This window comes from Gossypium hirsutum, chromosome D05 (genome assembly GCF_007990345.1).
Source record: "Gossypium hirsutum isolate 1008001.06 chromosome D05, Gossypium_hirsutum_v2.1, whole genome shotgun sequence".
NCBI lineage: Eukaryota > Viridiplantae > Streptophyta > Magnoliopsida > Malvales > Malvaceae > Gossypium > Gossypium hirsutum.
The window spans coordinates 56,679,090-56,703,948 of NC_053441.1; the positions used below are offsets into that span (position 1 = coordinate 56,679,090).

The following is a 24,859-nucleotide window of genomic DNA, read 5'->3' on the forward strand; positions in this document are numbered from 1 at the left end:
TTAAACAATCAAGCCTTAAAATCATGCTCTTCTAGCAAAATCATGAAAAAAACATTCAATGGTAAAAACATCTTTTTACATACGATACACAAAACATTCATAAAACCACAAATTCAAACATATATACATGCTATGGTATATTATTTAAAACATTAATTGGAAGAAAAGAATTTTATTCGATGTGTAATTGAATCAGAAGAAAATTCTATGACTTTAGAAATAATTTAATTGAGTCGGTTTATTCGATATGTAATTGAATTAGGCGGTCGTGAGAATTGTTCAACTAAAGAATTTAATTAAAGAATTTTCTTGAAAAATTAATTTGAAAAGTCTTAGTAATTTTTGAGAAAATTGAACTCTCTCTATATAAAGAGAGTCTGGATTATTATTTTCATACACTTGAATTCAAAAAAATTCATATAGAGAAAATTCTCTGAAGAAATTATTCAAAAAAAAATTTCTAAAGATATTTTTATATTTACAATTTGACCCTTAGAGTTTAAAGAAATTATGAAGTTTCCTCACTGGTAATTTTGTGAAGAATTTTTTCAATTCGAAGCGAGTCCACACTCAGCAGACGTGAGCTTAAGGATAGCGGAGAAGACTACTCGGTCGAAGCATTTATCCTAGACGGATCAAATTGTACGAGTTTTGATTAAGTGTTTATGAATTTAGATAACACGCCCAAGTTCTTGTTTTGGAAACAATATAGTTTTTCCTTAAACCTATTTTTTTCAATGTGTTTTCCAAACCTAATTTTCCAACATTTTACACTACTCTAGTTTTCTCTCTCTTATATATATTACGAATGTGAATTTATTTATGTATGAATCTTGTGATAAAGTTATCATTTTGCTCTTTCAATCGCTATGGATCGAATGCCTAGAACTTAATTGGCTTCACCTATGTTCTTTAGGTCAAACTATTATGTTAACCCTAGTTTAGTCGATGATAATTTTCTTACATCATTCATAATGAGTAACATATTATCAACATATAGAATTAGAAGGACCACATTTTTATTAGTTACACATTTTTATTAGTTCCATTAACGGGAAACTTGCTTCAGTCTGTATATGAATCTAAGCAACTTGGAAACCTTATACTCTTGAATTCGTATTTGACAACAGAGGTGAAGTCAGAACAATTTTTTAGGGGGAGCCAAATGAAATTTTAATTTTTTATAGTCTATATCTTTAGAATTTTTAAAGGATTAAATCGAATTTTTATAATTTTAGGGGTGCCAAAGTGAAATTTTACCTTTACTAATTTAAAATTTTTAAAAAAATTAGAGAACCTAAATAACAATTTTCCATTTTAGAGGGGCCGGGCCTATGCCAGCCACTCCTAGATTCGCCACTGTTTAACAACTATTATAATACTATTATGTAAAAGTTTTAGCATATAAATTTACAAGGTTACAAATTTGATTTTGTAACCAATATATTTTTATTATATGATAGTTTTTGTAACTAAAGTATTATCGATATTGTTAAAGATATTGTAACTAAAACATATTTCAACAAATAAACGAAGCTGAAGTGAAGTGATATATAATGAAAAATGACTTTGTGACTTGCAAAGTCATTGCATTTAATATAGTGAAGTGATATCTTAAATTAAATAAAGTGATATATAATAAGTCATTAAAATTTATTTTTAAATTAAATAAAAATTATAATTAAAATTATATTGGGTCAATTCTATTTTTAAAATTTATTAAAATTTCATTCATTTTAAATAATAATATACATTAAAATTATGTTATAATTAAGATTAAATATTAGAAACAATTTATTAAAAATTATATTAGATATATATTAAATGATAATACATATTAAGATTATATTTAAACTAAAAAAATCAATTTAACAATAATAACAAATAAATGATAAATAAATAAATAAAAGGTTGTAGTAGTAATTATTTCACTCCAGTTAAAAAAAATAATTGGGCAATGCCTTTAGAACACTCCCCCGGAGGTATTCCAAACACCTCCGAAATAAAGTTGTGTTTCAGTGGCAGATGTTTTTGCCTTTCATTCCCAACGCAAAACCCCATTCAAAAGAAGCCTCAGCCGATGAAGCTGACCAAATCACAACAAACACTGAAGCTTGATGCATGGGACTTTAACATCTCAAACACTGAAGGTTGATGCAGCACATTCTTTGGAACAACTGATAAGACTTTACCTATACTTCATCTTATTAGAGGACGTCTTTGATCCAGTGCATCAGCTGGGGAGTAGTATTGATCACCTTTGTAATAGGAATGAGAAACTATTGCTACAACGCATGAAATCATGCAAGAGACAAAAGCCAACCAGGGGTAAAGCCATGATTTCCTCGACTGCTGCTTTCTTGTTTGTTTTTTTCTGCTTAAAGTTCTCTTTAAATTCCTATGAGTCGATGGCCAGTGCGCCAAAAGCTGGATTTAACGTTATTGTTATTGTTGTTTATGTTTTACGTTGTTTTATTTAACACTTTGACTCAATGGCAAGGAAATTAAAATGATAAACATATAGTAGAATAATAATGATTCAATTTTTATTATAGGCTAATGCCGAGCTTTTAGAAAAAGTTGAAGTGAAAATACATATTATAGTTCTGACCAAGGGGCAATGTCTCCAGCTTCTTGGCTAAGCTCATAATAGCCTATCTCTTGAAGAACTTGAGTACACTGAGGAAGAGCAACCTTCCTCTTAAACCCAAGATTGTTGGCAAACCGAAGTTCACCGCTGACGCCGTCAAGTGTGGTGAGAACCACCCTGGATATCCTCCACATTTCGGAGGGATCATTGCAATCCGGGTTGGGACTCCTCACCAAGGCGACGTCGCAGTCTGATTCCTCATAATCGCCTTCCACTACAATGTGATAGTCTCCACGTTCGTCAGTCACTATTTCTTGGCTCTGGAAGGTAAGGTGATTGTCTGTACGATTCCTGCATTCCAGTTTCACTACTGCTCCTGAAATATCAAAAACATTAATTTGTCAACCCAACTTGAACGTATAAATTATTTTCATTTTGTGTTCGTATATTTAAAATACAGAAAAAAGAACGAGTGAATGAGTAGTAATTTGATTATATACCAGCGATGGGTTCGCTGAGTTTGGTCTCAAACTCAACACGGCAAGTGTCACAGTAAACATGGCCTACGACGACGTAGCTCATATTTTCAGCCCCATAGACGAAATTGAGTGAGGACGAAACAAAAATGGTGAAGCAGAAAAGAGCGATTATGGGAATATTTGCCATTTCTTTCGTTCTCACTTTTATTTGTTTACTGCTCTTTCCTGAGTACAAAAGCTGGTAACAATTGGTAGATTTATAGAGAGGGGGTTGAGTTATTTTGGGATTCAAGTAATCTATTTTTAAGGGTTTGATTGGTTGAGGGAGAGGGAGACTCGTCCTCATCATTCTCTTTTTTTAACTATTTCAAGTAATACACCACAACTAATTATCTAAAAATAAGGAGAAACCACTAAAAATAATAACAATATTTCATACTAAACTTAATCCTTTCCATAGATTAAAGCCATTCCTATCCGAAGAGAATTTACATTTTTTATACGTGTAGAAACTTAAAAAAGTCCCCAGTTTTTATGCATTTTTTATACCAGTTTTAAACGCATGGAACGTGAACATAATTATATATAAAATATAATATAACGTAAGTATTAAATTTATATAAAAATAAAAAAAATTGTATGTATATTACTTAATATGTTACTTATCCCATCACTCCTACACTATTCTTCCAGTCTATCCCATCACTCTCTCAGCCTCTTCCATCACTTTCTTAGCTACTTGCATCACTTCCCACTGCCATCAGCCCACGATTCTGCTCAGCCTGTCTCCTCCCAGTTCCAGCCAGCCTCTGGTGCATCTCCCTCTGACCTTAGGGAGTTCCTTGCATGGTACCTGCAGCATGCCTTCTTCTCTTACTTGCTGGCTACACCCTCTCAAAGCCACTACTATAGCTACTCCTTTGGACCAAGCTTCTCATCAGCAGCCCTCTGGCTCTTAGCATCAAAGTCACTGAGATGGAAGAGAAAATGAGGCGCATGGAGGAGCAACTCTCTGAGCAACAGCACCGTTTCCAGGAACAACAAGAGTGCCAACGCCTGCTTGACTAGAAAAATGCTCAAAACGAGCAATTGGTTGAAGAGCTCCGCTCAGCCCCAGAAGAAACGATTCGCTCCACCCAGAGGACTCTACTCGGTTCACCTTTCATAGATATAATGATCGGCGCCAGCCGGATAATCTACCCGCTGACACCCTCGGTGTGCCTAAGATAACAATGCTTCCTTGAAGGAGCTGATGGCCCGAATTATTGCAAGAAGGGAACCTAAGCCATCAGGAGCTTTTATTCAATTAAGTCCGGTCGGAGACCTATATTCAATTAAGAGTTAAATTTTAAGTTGTTTTTATTAATGAATTATTGAATTATTTTTCCACTTGACCAAATAACACTAAACTCATCTCTAAAATACAATCACTCAAAATATAAAAATTAAATTTTAAATTTCACTATAATACAGGGACTTCTAACATATTCAAATCAATTTAATTGGTGGGAAAATAAATCTTCTCGATATATCAAAATATATCAACTTTCCTTGAAATGTAACTTTCTTTAGGAAGTTTACTTAAACTATAGGAATGTGATTCTTCTGAATATTAGATAGCGTTTGGTATGATGAAAATTAGTCACTTTCTTGAGAATTTAATAAGTTGGAAAGTGATTTCAATGTTAAGTATGTCAAATTTATTTATTTTTCTTGAAATCTAACTTTCCCTTCAGAGTTATTTTTTCATGAACACGGCAATAAGATTCCAATGATAAAAGGTGGGAAAATTACTTTCCCAATTAGGTTGAAAAGTTAGAAAAAATATATATTAAGATAAAATTCTCCTTATTTTATATTGGTTTGGGGTATTAATCTATTAATAAACATAAAAAAAAAGTTATTGCCCTCTTCCTTTGTGCTGCTACTTGATTTTCTATATTATTTCAACGGATTTTTCACAAGTATTATATATACACAATATATATTTTTTTTAATTTATTCAAAAACAGTGACGGAACCAAAATGTTAACCTTGGGAAGGTCGACCTAAAATTAGACGTGCTACATAAAACTATTTTTTTGTTTTTCCTATAACATATATTGTGTATGTTAATTATACTATAAAAAATTAGATAAAAATTTTGTTCCACATTATATATCAAAATATATGATTTCAACAACTTGCAAGTGGGGACAATGATAAGTGCTAAAAGTAACATATTTTAACATTATTCTTAATGCATTTTTGGGTGATTATTCGTTATTAATTGTGAATTTTATACTCCTAATCCTTTTAATTCATTTTTTTATGTTTAATAGAGTGTTTAGGAGCAAAAGCAGAGAAAACTGGAAAATTGGAGCAAGCTATAGGAGCCACACGGGCTGACCCATTCCACACGGGCTACCACACGACCATGTGGTAGGTCGTGTCTGGTGCACGGATTGACACTCTGGACTGCAAAAAAACACAATTTTTAGGTTTTTCAAACATCCTAAGACGTATATATGATAAAAATAAAAAGATAAGGGTGAACCATCATAGAATATTCAAAAAAACAACTTAAAAAACACCATTGAAGTCTATTCTGAAGCATATTTCCATCAAGATTGAAGATTCCTAGTTGATTTCTTAGGAGACTATCATGAGTTTCTTTATTTCTTCCAGTTATTCTATATATTGGATGTTTTATTTTCAAGTATGAACTAATTTTCTAAATACCTAAGAGAGATGAACCCTATAATGGATTCTGTCGTTTGATTTTTATTTTACGTACTAAATACTTAGTTTCTTATTCTCAATTATATGTACTTAATTCTTAGTTTAATATTTCTAGACTATTAATCCATGTTTGATGTGCTTAAGTCAGAGGATGATTAGACCCTGTTTAGGAGTAGGACTTGCATAATTGAGTGGAGTTGCATGCAATCCTAAAAATAGGACGATATAAATCTATAGGATTAGAGTCAAATCTAATAGGAGAATCCATAGTACAAGTTAATGCAATAATAGGGGTTTTAATTAGAAAGAAATTTCAATTAATCAACCTAGAGTCAGTTACTCTTACTCTTGAAAGAGATACTTGCATAATTTATAGATTTCTACGGATCAAGATACTAAGTAAAGAAATTGTGCAATTTAGATTGATAGTGACATATGAAATCTAGGTGAATTCTTTCATGGGTATTGTTTTGCTTCTTGATTATTAAACAGTTATTTTCCTATTTTGTTCTTCGTCATGTTTGTTAGTAATTAATTTAGTTAATTTTAGTTTTTAATCAATCATTCGATTTATTCGGTTAAATAATAAAAATATAGCATTTAGTAGTATTTTTAGTTTTCATGGGAACGATATATTTGCTCACCGTAGCTAGACTATTAATTGTTAGGTGCACTTACCTTAGTCAAATTTTTAGTTGGTTCATGACGCATCCGACAACTACAAGGAGAAGAGATGAGGAAAGTAGCGTGAGTGCTAATAGTGGAGATGACTCTTTTCATATTCCAATTTTTGCTCTCAAAATTTGACTTTTCAAAAAAGATTTTTCCTTTATTTTTATTAAGAATAAATTTTTTAATGTTATTTTTAATACCATAAAAATATTAGAGGGGTCTACTTCTATATTAGGGAGGGCTATAGTATGTATATAAAAGGAAAACATAAAAAATCTTAGACCTAATGGGAGCCATGACCCCCTTAGTCTCTTAGTGGCTCCGCCACTGTTCAAAAACAAGTTTTACTTTTAAATTTTATATGTGCATTATTATATTTGAAATATATATATAAGATAAATTTGAAATGATTTTACATTTAATTAACATCATAAATAAAAATTTTAAAAAATCAATTAATTTTTTTATTAAATATTCAATCAAATTTTGTGAAGAATAAAATTTATTATAAATATTAAGTATATCGACTTGGGTATAGTTGTGCCCCAATTTGTTTTCACTTTGTTTGGTCTTTCCAGTCTTTTTTATTCATAATAAATATGCTTTTCTTTTATTTAATAATGGTAATAAATATGCTTTTCATTTATTTAATAATGGTAAAATCGTAAATTATCATTGCATTCCTAATTATTACATACTAAACCAAATGTGATAATGTAATTTTTCGGGATTTTAATTAATACCTTTCAATGTATACTAAACATTGTAAAGTAACTTTTCCAGCAATCACGTGTCATTAGAATCATAACATAGGAAAAGCACCAAGTGCTACCTTAATGGAAACATAACTTTCCAAAGTTAAAATTTATCTAAATTAAAATTGCCTTTTTTTCTTTTTTATTTATTTTAATTACTATTATCAAATATCTTTTCACCACAAAATCATAAAATTATTTAATTTAAAATTTTAAAATATTATTGAATTTAAATTTTAGATTATATTCTAAATTAATAGATATAAATTATTTAAAATTTATTTTCAATTTAATCATATATTAATGAGATAAATATATTAATTTATTTTTATTTAAAATAAATAAATTAATATTATTAAAGAAATAAATTAAATTACTTAAATGTTAATAAATAATATTATTGAAAATGTTAAAATTAATTAAATTTGTATTTTATCTTTCAAAATTTACTATCACTTTTCCAATACATCGAACATTGTAATATTACATTAGAGATTCTATCGCACTCATATGTGTGTGGAAACCACAAATATATAATATAAATGTGTGTTTAAAAATAACATAAAATAAATAATAAAATGTATTACTCGAAACTAATTAATAACAATTACACATGAAATTTGTACAATATTAAAATTAAAAAATATATTTAATTGTTTATCATTTAGTTGATATCGAATTAACTTGTAGCACCAACTCAATCAAATACATCATTAATATAAGAAATCCAATCACAAGCATATGCATGTGGAAACCATGAATTTAAAATGCAGATATGTGTTTAAAAGTAACATACAATAAACAATAAAACGTATGGTTCGAAACTAATTAATTATAATAACACATAGGGGCGAAGCCAAAAAATTATTTTAGGGGGTTGAAATTAAATTGTAACTTTTACGATAGTAAAAATATAATTTCACCATTTTAATAGCCTCTATTATTATAATTTTTAAAGGATTAAATTAAAATTTTATCATTTTTAAGGGGCCAAAGTGCAATTTTACCTTTACAAATTTAAAATTTTAAAAATTTCAAAGGGCTTAAATAGAAATTTTTCCATTTTAGGGGGCGGGCCCCTGCCAGCCCCCTTTGCTTTGCCCCTGATAACACATGAAATTAACAACATAAATACATCATATTAACAATACTAAATGCACTACAATTATTTATCATGGCGTTATCATCAACAATTAATAATAGTAAAATTACACTTTAGTCCTTTAAAAATTATAAAATTTAATTTAATTCTCTAAAAATTATAAAGATATAATATATTAAAATAATTAAATTACATTTTTACAATAGTTTAATTCCGATTCCTTCAAAAAGAATTTCGAACTTCGCCCCTATATTAATTCTTATAAGACCACGAAATCTTTTAGCAATAAAGAAACACCTAGAATGGTGTCTCTTTTAGAAGGAGGTTTAGTAATCAGAACGTTTTTCGACATGTTCAAGAACCACAAAAATTTAATGAGAAAAATAGATAAAGAATGAGTTAGAAGGATGTCATCAAAGTTGCTCCATTGATTTCTTATTAAAACTTTGAAACTCAAAGAAGATGTTGAAAATTGGCCAACCATGCTGCTGTGATATTTTTGGTTGATGTGTATGTAGCTTGTAAACATGCTGCAGCACGTATGCTTGTTGTAACAGCAAGGTTTTCTCTTTAGTTTCATTGTAATCAAACTAGTTGAAAATGAACAAGTTGATGACAACTTGATACATTAGGCGTTGAATGACTAGTTTAAGTGGCTTTTTTATGTGTACAAGCAATGTTTATCAAATTACTAGGCTACTTAGTGGTAATAGGTAGTATTTGGTGATGTATTTGACTATAAATGTATTGTTTTTCTTATTGAATGAGTGAGCAAAAAATGAGCTAAAAGTCGTAAGCTCCCTTGTTGCACATTTGTGAGCAAATAAAAATATTTCTTGTATCTTGTTGCCTTGTCTTGTGTCATGTGTTCCTTCCTCTGCTTCTACAAAAACTCCAACAATTGGTATCGGAGCTTTTATTATCTTTGAAGGGTTGTTTTCTTTGAGATCACTTGTAGCTCAGCAAATGATATGTTTTTGTAATAATTTTTTTTCTTTCGCTGCTTATCAAAAAGAAAGAAGCTGCCAAAGCATGTCATTTAAGACTGCTTGTAGTGAAGACAGCAACAGCTCAACCCTGTGAGACTCCCAAACAAGCTTGGATAAGTTGAGGGAGGAGTTTCAAGGAAAGTATGCAAGTTGCCCAAAGTGCAAGTGGTGTGAGCTCATCAAAAGGTACGAGCCCTATATAGTTTCAAGCCTGTTGAAGACAGTAAGCAAAGTTACATGCCTGTTGAATACAGGGACTTCTAACATACTCAAATCAATTTAATTGGTGGGAAAATAAATCATGCACTCGATATATCAAAATCTATCAACTTTCCTTGAAATGTAACATTCTTTAAGAACTTACTTTACTTGAACTATTGGAATGTGATTCTTTTGAATATTAGATAGCGTTTGGTATGATGAAAATTAGTCTCTTTCTTGAGAATTTAATAAGTTGGAAAGTGCTTTCAATGTTAGGTATGTTAAATTTATTTATTTTTCTTGGAATCTAACTTTCCCTTCTGAGTTATTTTTCCATGAACATGGCACTAAGATTCCAATGATAAAAGGTTGGTGTTAGGGATTGACCCGATTAAGCAACAAGTAACAAAAATAGCGGAATAAATTGAGAAATTGAACACACAAATTTAACGTGGAAAAACCCCTCCAAAGAGGATAAAAAATCACGGGCAAAGATAATTTTACTATAATGGCAAAAGAACGAAGAGTACAAAAGATGGAGATAAAACTAAACCCCGAAAACCCAAAATACAAAGAACCCTCAAAACATAAACACAAAATTCTCTAAATGTGTTATGAGTTCTAATCTAATGGATGTTTTTTCTAAGGTTATAAAAGAGCCTATTTATAGGCTAAATTCATATGTCAAATAATAATAAAATAATCTAAACTAATCAGTGTTTGACTGAAATAAATAAACAGAGTTTAACTAAAAGATTAAAAATAGGAGTCATACTTAACAAATCTCCACCTTGACTCCTATTTCCACAACACCATCTTTGCTAAAGCCCGCCACGAGCCTATCTTGAACTATGCAGGGAATTAACTGAGTCAAATGTGTGCTTAGAAACCGGAAGACTTTTAGCCTTCGACTTATACACTACCAAATCAAAACTAACAGGTCTGATTTTCACGAACACAGTGCCCTAACTTTTCAAACCCTGCATCCAAAAGAGAACCTCTCTTCAACGAAACGGTCATACATTTTTCTCTCCTATGACCAAGTTGCCTCCGCTCCAAACGAGTTGACTTCGACTCTGTAACGGACGAGGGACGTCCGATTTCACTGGTTACTGTAGTTACTTCCAGAATATAAAGACTGCCAGTTCTTTTACCTTTTAACAGAACGAGAGCTCCAAGAGATACTTTAATGCCACTTGACTTGATGTTGATTCTGCATCCTTTCAAGTCTAAAATACTCAAGGAGATGAGATTCTTTCGTAAATCAGGTACATACCTGACATCTGAGAATGTCCTAATCGTCCCATCGTGTATCCTAATTTTAACAGTACCAATACCAATTACCTTACTAGATGAATCGTTTCCCATGTGCACAACTCCACCTTCAACCGAACTGTATGTAGAGAACCATTCTCTATTAAGACACATGTGGAAAGAACATCCCGAATCTAGGATCAACTCGGACGTGAGCTTGGAGTTATCGCTCATTGACACTAACAAGAAATCATCACCGCTTTCATCGGTCAAATTAGCACCAGCTACATCTTCCTCGTTACTCTCAGCAGCTCTTTTATTTCGAAGTTTATAACAATCTGCTTTGACGTGACCTAACTTTTTACAGTAGCGACACCTCCTGTCTTATTTCTTTGATGCTATCAAAATGGAAGCTTGCCTATCTACCTTGCTATCCAAATGAACCTCATTGTCGAGTTTGTCTCTACTCAACAAATGACCCTTCCCATCTTGGAACGAGAGTTTGTCTCTGCCATAAATCAGGGTCTCCCTGAAAGACTTGTATGAAGGGGGTAAAGAGCACAATAATAGCATAGCTTGATCTTCATCATCAATATGAACCTCAACATTCTTTAAATCATTTAAAAGAGTATTGAATTGACTGATGTGATCTCTAAGAAGCTCACCTTCGTTCATGCGAAACGTAAATAAACGTTGTTTCAACACTAAACAGTTAGCCAAAGACTTAGTTGCATAAAGAGTTTCTAACCTTTTCCACAAGGTGGATGAGGTCTTCTCCATCAATACCTCTTGTAATACCGTATTCGCGAGGCACAACTGGATTGTAGACAAGGCCTTTTCATCAAGCTCTTCCCATTCTGTTTTATTTAGATTCTCAGGCTTTTTCCCAGTAACAACTTTTTTCAAACCGGATTGAACTAGAATTTTCATCATCCGAACTTGCCACAGATTGAAATTTGTCTCACCATCGAACTTCTCAATTTCAAACCTTGTTGTTGCCATATTTGAATGGGTAGATTTATGAAAATTGAACTAGCTCCGATACCACTTGTTAGGGATTGACCCGATTAAGCAACAAGTAACAAAAATAGCGGAATAAATTGAGAAATTGAACACACAAATTTAACGTGGAAAAACCCCTCCAAAGAGGATAAAAAACCACGGGCAAATATAATTTTACTATAATGGCAAAAGAATGAAGAGTACAAAAGATGGAGATAAAACTAAACCCCGAAACCCGAAAAACAAAGAACCCTCAAAACATAAACACAAAATTCTCTAAATGTGTTATGAGTTCTAATCTAATGGGTGTTTTTTCTAAGGTTATAAAAAAGTCTATTTATAGGCTAAATTCATATGTCAAATAATAATAAAATAATCTAAACTAATCAGTGTTTGACTGAAATAAATAAACAGAGTTTAACTAAAAGATTATTTTTCAAATTTGACTAAAAATATGAGTCATACTTAACAGTTGGAAAATTACTTTCCCAACTTGCAAGTGGGGACACCCTCGGTGTGCCTAAGACAACAATGCTTACTTGAAGGAGCTGACGGCCTGAATTATTGCAAGAAGGGAACCTAAGCCATCGGGAGCTTCTATTCAATTAAGTCCGGTCAGAGACTTATATTCAATTAAGAGTTAAATTGTATGTTGTTTTCTATTAAAGAATTATTGAATTATTTTTCCACTTGACCAAATAACACTAAACTCATCTCTAAAATACAATCACTCAAAATATAAAAATTAAATTTTAAATTTCACGAGAATACAGGGACTTCTAACATATTCAAATCAATTTAATTAGTGGGAAAATAAATCTTACACTCGATATATCAAAATCTATCAACTTTCCTTGAAATGTAAATTTCTTTAGGAAGTTTACTTAAACCATAGGAATGTGATTCTTTTGAATATTAGATAGCGTTTGGTATGATGAAAATTAGTTACTTTCTTAAGAATTTAATAAGTTGGAAAGTGATTTCAATGCTAGGTATGTCAAATTTATTTATTTTTCTTGGAATCTAACTTTCCTTTTGGAGTTATTTTTCCATAAACATGGCAATAAGATTCCAATGATAAAAGGTGGGAAAATTACTTTCCCAAATAGGTTGTAAAGTTAGAAAAAAAATATATATTAAGATAAAATTATCCTTATTTTATATTAGTTTAGGGTATTAATCTATTAATAAAAAATTTAAAAAAAGTTATTGCCTTCTTCCTTTGTGCTGCTACTTGATTTTTCTATATTATTTCAACGGATTTTTCACAAGTATTATATATACACAATATATATTTTTTTATTTTATTCAAAAATAGTGACGAAACCAAATGTTAACCTTGGGAGGGTCGATCTAAAATTAGACGTGCTACATAAAACTGTTTTTTTTCCTATAACATATATTGTGTATGTTACTTATACTATAAAAAATTAGATAATTTTTTTTTCCATATTATATATCCAAATATATGATTTCAACAACTTGCAAGTGGGGACAATGATAAGTGCTAAAAGTAACATATTTTAACATTATTCTTAATGCATTTTTAGGTTATTATTCGTTATTAATTGTGAATTTTATACTCCTAATCCTTTTAATTCATGTTTTTATGCTTGATAGAGTGTTTAGGAGCAAAAGCAGCGAAAACTGGAAAATTGGAGCAAGCTATAAGAGCCACACGAGCTGCCCATTCCACACGGGCTACCACACGACCATGTGGTAGGTCGTGTCTGATGCACAGATTGACACTCTGGACTGCAGAAAAACGTAAATTTTAGGTTTTTCAAACATCCTAAGACGTATATATGACAAAAATAAAAAGATAAGAGTGAACAATCATAGAATATTAAAAAAAACAACTTGAAAAACACCATTGAAGTCTATTATGAAGCATATTTCCATCAAGATTGAAGATTCCCAGTTGATTTCTTAGGAGACTATCATGAGTTTCTTTATTTCTTTCAGTTATTCTATATATTGGATGTTTTATTTTCAAGTATGAACTAATTTTCTAAATACCTAGGAGAGATGAACCCTATGATGGATTCTGTCGTTTGATTTTTATTTTACGTACTAAATACTTAGTTTCTTATTCTCAATTATATGTACTTAATTCTTAGTTTAATATTTCTAGACTATTAATCCATGTTTGATGTGCTTAAGTCAGAGGATGATTAGACCCTGTTTAGGAGTGAAACTTGCATAATTGAGTGGAGTTGCATGCAATCCTAAAAATAGGACGATATAAATCTACATGATTAGAGTCAAATCTAATAGGAGAATCCATAGTACAAGTTAATGCAATAATAGAGGTTTTAATTAGAAAGAAATTTCAACTAATCAACCTAGAGTCAGTTGCTCTTACTCTTGAAAGAGATACTTGCATAATTTAGAGATTTCTACGGATCAAGATACTAAGTAAAGAAATTGTGCAATTTAGATTGATAGTGACATATGAAATCTAGGTGAATTCTTTCATGGGTATTGTTTCGCTTCTTGATTATTAATCAGTTATTTTCCTATTTTGTTCTTTGTCATGTTTGTTAGTAATTAATTTAGTTAATTTTAGTTTTTAATCAATCACTCGATTTATTCGGTTAAATAATAAAAATATAGTAATTACTAGTATTTTTAGTTTTCTTGGGAATGATATATTTGCTCACCGTAGCTATACTATTAATTGTTAGGTGCACTTACCTTAGTCAAATTTTTAGTTGGTTCATGACGCATCCGACAACTACAAGGAGAAGAGATGAGGAAAGTAGCGTGAGTGCTAAGAGTGGAGATGACTCTTTTCATATTCCAATTCTTGCTCTCAAAATTTGACTTTTCAAAAAAGATTTTTCCTTTATTTTTATTAAGAATAATTTTTTAATGCTATTTTTAATACCATAAAAATATTAGAGGGGTCTACTTCGATATTAGGAAGGGTTATAGTATGTATATAAAAGGAAAACTTAAAAAATCTTGGACCTAATGGGAGCCATGTTGGAACATTTTCAAATAGTTATTGTATCCCAATAATTATAAATGAATGAGTGTAATTAATCAGAAGATAAAACTTTTGGTCGTTGGTCAAAAGTTATATCATATGATTTTTTAAAAAGAATTATAACTATTCAAAAAAATATTATTTAAATAGTTACAAAATTAAATGAATAATTATTATTATTTATTTATTCATAAAGACACCTATTGAAAGATGTCTCTATGAAGAGACATAAAAATTCCTATAAATAGGAATGGGATTTCATTTGGAAATCATATCAACAAATTCTAATATTCTTTCTTTCCTTTCTTCATTTTCTAATATTATTAGATTATTCTATAAAGTATTACTGCAGAAATCATTTGTAGAAGTTGAGTTTTTGTTATACATTGCTCAGTGCATAGTGGACTATTCTTGTTAGTGCAAAACGCAAATAGTCATTGGCTTCATTGTATCCTCGAGGTTAATTTGCTTGGAACTCATTTGCACACCGAAGGTAGATGGGGGCGAATATAACCTTAAAGATAGTGGCTTGATACACGCCTTGGAGCCTATCCTATTTCTTCTTTTTTTGTTCGAGTTTCGATCGTGTGTTCGAGATTTTCCTTACCGGAGTTCTAAACTACCAATTTTAAGGTTATATTTCATTATGACTACCACAACACATGAAAGTGGAACACTAAGGGAGTTGGCTTCCAACTTTGTTAAACTTGATCGTTTGATGGTGGCAATTTTCGACAATGGGAGAAAAAGATGCACTTCTTATTATCAACTTTGAAGATTGCTTATGTTTTGGATACTCCAAGACCTGAAGAGAATGAAAATGAATTTGTTGCTGCAACCCGAGAAAGACAAAAATGGGCCAATGCTGACTACATGTGCATGGGCCACATATTGAATGGTTTATCTGATGGTTGGTTCGACACCTACCAAAACGAAGTCACCGCTAAAGAATTATGGGGCAAATTGGAGGCAAGATACATGACTGAAGATGTTATAAGTAAGAAATTTCTTGTCAGTCATTTCAATAATTATCAAATGGTTGATGGTCATTCTGTTATGGAACAATTTCGTGATATTGAAAAGATGCTGAATCAATTTAAGCAATATGTATCCTCCATAATAGACAAACTTCCTCCATCTTGGAATGACTTTAAAAGAAGTCTAAAACATAAAAAAGAGGAAATATCTCTTGAGGCTTTGGCAAATCATCTTTGTATTGAAGAAGAGTATCGAAAACAAGATCAGAACCTAAATTCTGAAAATGCCAAAGTACATGTTACGGAGGAAGTACAGACTACTAAACCATTCAAAAGAAAGTTCAATCAGACTGATAGAGCACCTAAATTCAAAAAGAAACAAAAGGGCTCATGCTATCATTGTGGAAAGCTGGGACATTTCAAGAATGAATGTCGATTTTTAAAGAAGAAATCATCTTCTAAGGCTAATAATAACGAAAATTTTGTTGCAATGATATTTGAAACTAATATGGCACAAGATGATAATACATGGTGGATTGATACCTAAGCAACCAAACATGTGTGCAAAGACAAAAGCATGTTCACAAAGTTCACACAATGTGAAAATGACAATGTCTTGTACATGGGAAATTCTTCCACCGTAGCAATTAAAGGCAAAGGGTCTGTTGAACTACAATTCACTTCTGGAAAGGTTTTAACCTTAAATGATGTATATTATGTACCAGAAGTTAGGAAGAATTTAGTGTCTGGAAGTCTGTTGAATAAGTTTGGTTTCAAACTTATTTCGAGGCAGATAAGTTTATTTTGTCTAATGGAGGAATGTTTGTGGGCAAAGGGTATATGTATGAGAGCATGTTCAAACTCAATATTATTAATAATAATAAAAATATTATTTCTACTTATATGGTTGAATCTTTTTGTTTGTGGCATTATATGTTAGGTCATTTGAATTATAGAAAATTAAATGACATGTATAAATTAGATTTAATTCCTGTTTTTAATAATAATATTGAAAAATGCAATACATGTATGTTGACTAAAATTACAAGAAACCCTTTCCCTAAGATTAAAAGGAAAACAAAATTGCTTGATTGATACATAGTGATTTATGTGACTTGCATAATACTCCTACATTAGGTGGAAAGAAATATTTTGTTACTTTTATTGATGATTGTTCTAGATATTGTTATGTATATTTATTGCATTCAAAAGATGAAGCGCTTGATAAATTTAAAGTTTATAAATCTGAAGTTGAACTTCAGTGTGAATCATTTATCAAGTGCTTAAGATCGGATAGATGTAGAGAATACTATAATCCAAGTTATTTTGAACTCACTGGAATTGTCCATCAAGTTTCAGCCCCTTACACACCACAACAAAATGGTGTAGCTGAAAGAAAAAACAGAGTCTTGACTGAAATGGTAAATTCAATGTTATCATATTCAGGTCTTGGACAAGGTTTTTGGGGAGAAGCTGTTCTAACAGCTTGTCATATATTGAATAGAGTTCCTAATAAGGAAACTAAATAACCCCCTATGAACAATGGAAGAAAAGGAAACCAAACCTTAATTATTTAAAGGTTTGGGGTTGTAGAGCTATTGTAAAAGTTCCAACACCTAAACGTAAAAAGTTAGGTGAAAGATGAATTGAATGCATATTTATAGGTTATGCACATAATAGCAAGGCATATAGGTTCATGGTAATTGAACCAAAAGATTCAATTTCAATTAATATTGTTATTGAATCAAGAGATGCTATTTTTGATGAAAATAGATTTAATTCTATATCAAGACAGTTACAACCACAACAATTGATTCATTCTTCAAATAAGAATGAGATTCCATTGAAACAAATTGATAATAATGATGAATTTTGTCAAGAATTAAGAAGAATTAAGAGGATTAAAAAGGTCAAAGATTTTGGACCAGATTTCATTATGTTTCTTGTAGAAGAAAAAGGTGAAAGTATATGCAATAAGGTACCTTATTGTTATAATACTGAATCTGGTCCTATTACATTTGAAGAGGCAGTGAAATCTCAAGACTCTGCTTTTTGGAAAGAAGAAATAAATGATGAGATGAATTCAATAATGAGAAATCAAACTTGGATCTTAGTTGATCTTCCACCAGGTTCCAAACCAATAGGTTGTAAATGGATCTTCAAAAAGAAAATGAAGGTCGATGGAACCATTGATAAATTTAAAGAAGGTTGGTAGCAAAAAGTTTTACACAAAGATAAGGTATTGATTACTTTGATACCTATGCTCCAGTAGCAATAATTGCTACAATTAGACTCTTAATATCACTTACCTCTATATATAATTTGGTTGTTAACCAAATGGATGTTAAAACTGCATTTTTAAATGGTGAATTGGAAGAGAAAGTGTACATGGAGCAACCGAAAGGATTTGTTGTTCCAGGACAAGAGCATAAGGTATGTAAGCTTGTTAAATCTTTATATGGGCTTAAACAAGCACCAAAACAATGGCACCAAAAGTTTGAAAAGGTTGTTTTAGCTAATGGCTATAAAATAAATGAATCCGATAAGTGCATATATAGCAAATTTGAAAATGGAAAATGTGTCATAATTTGCTTATATGTAGATGACATGCTCATTTTTGGCACGAATTTGGAACAAATAGAAAACACAAAGAAATTCTTGTCAAACAACTTTGCTATGAAGGATATGGGTGTAACAGATGTTATTCTTGGGATTAAAATAACCCAAGATGAAAACATTATAGCTTTATCACAATCACATTACATTGAAAATGTGCTTAAAAAGTTTGATCTTTTTAACTGTATACCAGCATCTACACCCATGGATCCTCAATTAAAATTAGTATCTAATGCTGGTAGGAAAATTGATCAATTGAAATATGCAAGTCTAATTAGTTGTCTTATGTATATAATGACTTGTACAAGACCAGATATTGCATATGCTATTGGAAAATTGAGTAGGTACACAAGTAATCCAAGTATTTGCATTGGCAAGCTTTGAATAGAGTACTTAGGTACTTAAAGAAAACTATTAACTATGGATTGTGTTATAATGGATATCCTCCAGTTTTAGAAGGGTATTCGGATGCTAGTTGGATTACAAGTTTGGAAGATCATGCATCTACTAGTGGATGGATCTTCATTCTTGGTCGAGGAGTCATTTCTTGGGGTTCCAAGAAACAAACATGTATTACTGATTCCACCATGGCAGTAGAATTTATTGCATTAGCCGCTGCATCTAAAGAAGCAGAATGGTTAAGAAATTTGCTTTATGATGTACCTTTGTGGCCTAAGCCAATTTCACCTATTTCTATCCGTTGTGATAGTGAGGCTACTCTAGCAAAGGCATATAGTCAAGTATATAATGGAAAGTCTAGACACATTGGATTAAGACATAGTTATGTCCGACAATTAATCTCTGATGGAGTGATCACTATTAATTATGTGAGGTCAAGTGAAAATTTGGCAGATCCTTTGACAAAAAGTCCTGCTAGAGATGCAGTAAAAAGGACCTCAAAAGGGATGGGACTCAAGCCTATTAATTAGAGTCACCCATGATGGAAACTCGACTCAACGCTTAGTATAACATCAAGTCTTGAGTTCAATGAGACAAAGTACATCATTAGTATGTGACTGTTAGCACTATAAATAAATCCATTCTAAGATTAAAGTGCTAGGTACCCGTAATGATAATGGAAGGATGAGTAATGTATTCTTAATGGACCCATAACATAAATATGTTAGAGTGTTATAATTACGGAAACATTTTTGATGGGATCCACCTATGTGAGTGGAAGTGTGGCCGCTTCTAGGAGCTTAAGGGCTTGGCTCTGACAGCACTCATGAAAAGAGGACATAGACACATTGCCATAATAGTGTCCCTAGATAATATGCATTAACCGATGTTGAAATCATTGTGTGAGATGTGTTCAGTTAATCAAATGGAATAGTTGGTTCAAAGCTTAGTCTACCATGCAATTTCGATTAACTTTAACATGTTTTCACTAAGTGAAGGTTCAATCGTAAGACACCTTTATTTATGCAAATTGATTTCCAAGAATATCAAAATCTAAATATTTTGAAAATAGGGGGAAATTGTTGGAACAATTTCAAATATTTATAGTATCCCAATAACTATAAATGAATGGCTGTAATTAATCAAAAGATAAAACTTTTGGTCATTGGTCAAAAGTTATATCATTTGGTTTTTTAAAAAGAATTATAACTATTCAAAAAATATTATTTGAATAGTTAAAAATTAAATGAATAATTATTATTATTTATTTATTCATAAAGGCACCTATTGAAAGATGTCTCTATGAAGAGACATGAAAATTCCTATAAATGGGAATGGGATTTCATTTGGAAATCATATCAACAAATTCTAATATTCTTTCTTTCCTTCCTTCATTTTCTAATATTATTAGATTATTCTATAAAGTATTACTGCAGAAATCCTTTGTAGAAGTTGAGTTTTTGTTATACATTGCTCAGTGCATAGTGGACTATTCTCGTCAGTGAAAAACGCAAATAGTCATTGGCTTCATTGTATCCTCGAGGTTAATCTGCTTGGAACTCATTTGCACACCGAAGGTAGGTGGGGGCGAATATAACCTTAAAGATAGTGACTTGATACACGCCTTGGAGCCTGTCCTATTTCTTCTTTTTCTGTTCGAGTTTCGATCGTGGGTTCGAGATTTTCCTTATCGGAGTTTTGAACTAACAAGCCATGGCCCCTTAGTCTCTTAGTGGCTCCGCCACTGTTCAAACACAAGTTTTACTTTTAAATTTTATATGTGCATTATTATATTGTGAAATATATATAAGATAAAATTGAAATGATTTTACTTTTAATTAACATTATAAATAAAAATTTAAAAATCAATTAAATTTTTATTAAATATTCAATCAAATTTTGAGAAGAATAAAATTTATTATAAATATTAAGTCTATCCACTTGGGTATAGTTGTGCCCCAATTTGTTTTCACTTTGTTTTGTCTTTCCAGTCTTTTTATTCATAATAAATATGCTTTTCTTTTATTTAATAATGGTAAAATCATAAATTATCATTACATTCCTAATTAATACATACTAACCAAATGTGATTGTATAAGCCCAAATGTGCCCGGTCCGTTAAAGGAATAAACCAACCAATAACACCCAGGCCAAACTAACAAACAAGCACTGGCCCAAACCCTAAACCCAATAGCTTGTAGCCTATCAGCCTAAAACAAAAAACCTATCTCTCTGCCGTCGACGCAAGCCGCAACCTCCCCTCCGCAAGCGCCGCACATCACGCCAGTCGCTCCCGCACGTCGCGCTTGCTGCTCCGCGCACGTCGCACGCACTCAACAGCCATCAAACCTGCGAAAAGAGGCGTACAAACACAACAAAAGGCAGAAGAATAGCAAAAATCGGGGACAATGCCAAACAGAATGATCTTTTGTGATTTTTGTTTTTTTTCTCTCTTTTCTATTTCGGCTATTTAAAGCCGTGAAAGGTCAGTGTAAAGGGGGATATTCAGAGTAAAAGAAATACGAAAAAACAGAGAAATAGAGAAAGAAATCAAAAGAAAAACAGAAAATATAAAGATTTTTTTCCTTAAGGTGAATCGGGTTCTTACAGTTTTATTTTATTTTATTTCCTTTTCTTTTGCATTTTTGTTTTTTTAAAGAGGTAACAAAGAAAAGAAGAAGGGAAGCTTACCTCTCTCAGGCCGAAAGCGTCGATCGGCGCCACCTCCGTCGCGATCGGAGTTGTGGCGCACGGTGGAACGGCGGCGCGGCGGCTTGGGTATAAAACCCTAGCAGAGAACAAAAAGGGAGCAGGGGTGCAACATTCTTTTTGTTTTAAAATGGGTTATGAAATTTTTAAAAGGAAAAGTTGGGTTTTATTGAAACCTAAAAACGGCGCCGTTTTATCCAAGCCTTGACCCGCGCGGTGACCCGACCCGAAGGGGAGGATCCGCGCGTTTGGCTTTAAAGGTTTAATTGCGTAATTGGCCCCTTTTTTTCTGCAATGCGTTCCAATTAAGTTTTTTCTACTTATTTTAAAAATTAGGCCGCGTATTTAATTCGCGTTTCAATTCGGCCCCCAGCAGCGCAGCGTTTTGGGAGGAAGGAATAATTTCCTTTTTAGTCCCCCATTGTTGCTCGCGCGTTCAAATTGATCCTTTTTTAAAAATTTTATTCTAAATTCGCCCCATTTTCTCGTTTTTAACTCAATTTGATCCATCGTTTTTGTGTTTTTATAATGACCATGCTATATTATTTTTTATTTTATCTTATTATTATTATTATTATTATTATTATTATTACTACTATATACATACACATGCATATATACTATATAATATGTACTTTATATATTAAATGTTTTAATGCATATACATATATTTTTTTTGATATATTTCGTTATTGTTTTATTCTCATAGTTTTATTTACATATATATATACATCTTATAATGTTCATATATTTTCCATGTTTTATAATTCGTATGTATATATACATTTTAAAAAAAACATTTTTTACTGTTCTATATATATTCTATTATTTTATACATATTGTACATATGTAAATATTTTAATGTACATATACGTATTTTCATAATTTGCCAATACATACACTTATATATTTTTTATTTTGTAAATATATACACATATACATTTTTTATCTTTATTTTATTTTCATGATTTTCATATACATATATACATGCATTTTTTATTAGTTTTTGGTTAGATGAATTTCATTCTTTCTTTTTGTTTGCAATTTACTTGTAAATTGTACTTGTATATATATTTGTAATATTTATTCATATATGTTTGAAATTAAAGTTGTGTTTCATATTATACATTCGGGAAATATATTTTGGTTTTATCGAAGCATTAAAATCATCATATTTTTACAAATTCCCAAATATTTGGCATTCATGATTCTCGAGAAAGATCGTGTCCTAACTTACTGGATGGCGATTATTTTTCGATGAGTTTAGAAAGCCTAGTATTCGTTTTGCAATAAATTCACAATTTTTAAATAAAAGCTTATTCTCGGGAATTCAAAATGTTGGGTCCTAACTTACTGGTCATGACATTTTCTTCTCGAAATAAGAATTTTCAAAAGCAGAAGGCAATATTCGGGTATTTTGAAGATTTAAAACATTGTGCCCTAACTCACTGGGTGTGGTGTTTTATTTCTTTGAAATAAGAATGTCTTATTATTTTAATTCATTCATGAAATAAAGAGTTTCCTTTTAAAATTTTTTCAAATTTTCGACACCAAGACATTAACAAAATCAATTTGGTACCAATTTTGGGCGTTACAAGGGTGCTAATCCTTCCTCGTGCGTAACTGACTCCCGAACCTGTTTTCTCAAATTTCGCAAACCAAAATTATTTTTTAAGGTAGGCCGATTACACCTTTATAAAGGATCGGTGGCGACTCCTGTTTTGTTTTTAAAGTCGACAATCAAAATTTTTGTTTTCAAAAAAGCGGTGTCGACAGCTTGGCGACTCCACTGGGGACTTTAGAGAGTCGAGCCATAAACTGATTATGTTTGTCTTTGTGTCGAAAATCAAAAGTTTTTTAAAAAAATTCATGAGTTCCCTTCGCACTCATTGATTTTTCATCATGGTATGTTAGTAGTTTTTCATTTGCATTTTGCATTTTACCCTTTAAGTGGGAGCGAGAAACTAGTCCTTCGTGAGGTTTTCATCTCCGTGCAGGGTAGTAGACCGCTTCCGGGATACATCCGTACCTATGTCTTCGTGAGATTTTCATCTCCGTGCAGCCATAGGGAAATGTATCCCCTGAACTGAACTCGATCCACATGAGCCTATAATGGGTGAGGATCGAGGAATCTGCTGGTTCGGGTACCCTTACTCTAGAAACTAATCCTCATATAGTGAGCTTTAGGAACTTGCCCTAGGTAGAGCTATACCAAACCCTAGTGGATTCCTGAATAAATGCTCCTGCTATTTCATGTTTGTATTCGATTATATCTTTTTGGTGTGATACTGACTTGGGTTTATTTTGTTTTGATTGCATGACATCATGATTGCATTGCATTTCATCATAAAAAGAGGTGTTGATTCACGTTCGGTTGTTAAATAGAGAGCTTGTCATAAGGAAATGGGTTTCTTGATAAAGTGGAAAATAATACGGTTGCCCGAATATGTTCCGAAAAAACACAACAAGAGAAAGATAATAGTTTAATGGAAGACTACACAACCATTGCTCCGTTGCCCGAAGACTCAAGCTGACGAAGATTATTCGAGAGCCACTGAACCTTTTTTTAAAGGGAAGCCAACGAGCATCAACGATAAAGGAGCAATGAGTCACGACCCGATCAAGTAAAAAGGAGATAGAAGAGACATCCCTTTTGAAGAGTTCGTGAGATTTATCTTAATGCTTGAATGAAGAAGAGGATCGAATGACTCCGCTATAAGGGCAAAATCGTATATATCTGCTTTATGTAAAGAGATTTGTTTTCTAGTAAAGCTGTTTAAATAGAATTGAACCAAGAATCAACGTCTCTTTTTTCTTTCACTTCATGCATTTGCATTACACAACATCACGTGCATTAAGGACCATTAAAAGACCCTAATTGAGTAAATTTATTTCAGCTAAAAAACCAACATTCTTGCGGTACCCGAACAGAAACTAAAGGAATGGACCAAAGGTTGGAGAGATTAGAGCTGATGCAAATACAGATGCTAGAGCAATTGGCCAAATTTCAACAAGATATGAAGGATCAGATGCTAGAAATCCAAAGAAATTTGATGAGCCAGTTAACCCAGTTATTGGATATGAGGTTAGGAAAAGGAAAAAACCCAGTGGTCCACTTTGGGAATGATAATGAAGGCACTGCATATCTTCCAGGCTTTACCCCAACAAACATCCAAGCACAACCAAACACATATCCACAAAGGGTAACTGTTAACATTCGACCACGAGTACCAGACCAATACCACGACACCGGGTGAATTTCCGCTGGCTGGCAATTTAGGGTTTTTTTCCAATCTCCAGGGGCCTTTAGTCGTTAACTAATCTGTTTCCTCGGAAAAAAATTGATTTAGGTAGGAAACGAGATTAAAACCGATTGCAACAAGTATATTTTGCAAAATCTG

The 24,859-nt window shown here is 31.8% G+C and overlaps 1 protein-coding gene across 1 annotated transcript; it reads right to left on the bottom strand.

Moving 5' to 3' along the window:
* Nucleotides 1-2,524: 2,524 nt before the first annotated feature.
* On the bottom strand, nt 2,525-3,303 carry LOC121216806 (pollen allergen Sal k 5.0101). The gene is made up of 2 exons (XM_041092216.1): nt 3,091-3,303; nt 2,525-2,966 (listed from the first exon to the last, which is right to left on the bottom strand). The coding sequence occupies exons 1-2, from the start codon at nt 3,254-3,256 to the stop codon at nt 2,599-2,601; spliced, it is 534 nt and encodes a 177-aa protein (XP_040948150.1). The 5' UTR covers nt 3,257-3,303; the 3' UTR covers nt 2,525-2,598.
* Nucleotides 3,304-24,859: the final 21,556 nt, after the last annotated feature.

Bases quoted from the DNA above. Each gene is read 5' to 3' on its own strand.
- LOC121216806 (XM_041092216.1), bottom strand. From the start codon at position 3,256: ATGGCAAATATTCCCATAATCGCTCTTTTCTGCTTCACCATTTTTGTT. The intron at 2,967-3,090 runs GTATATAATCAA...TTGATATTTCAG, and splicing joins ACTCAGCGAACCCATCGCTG to GAGCAGTAGTGAAACTGGAA.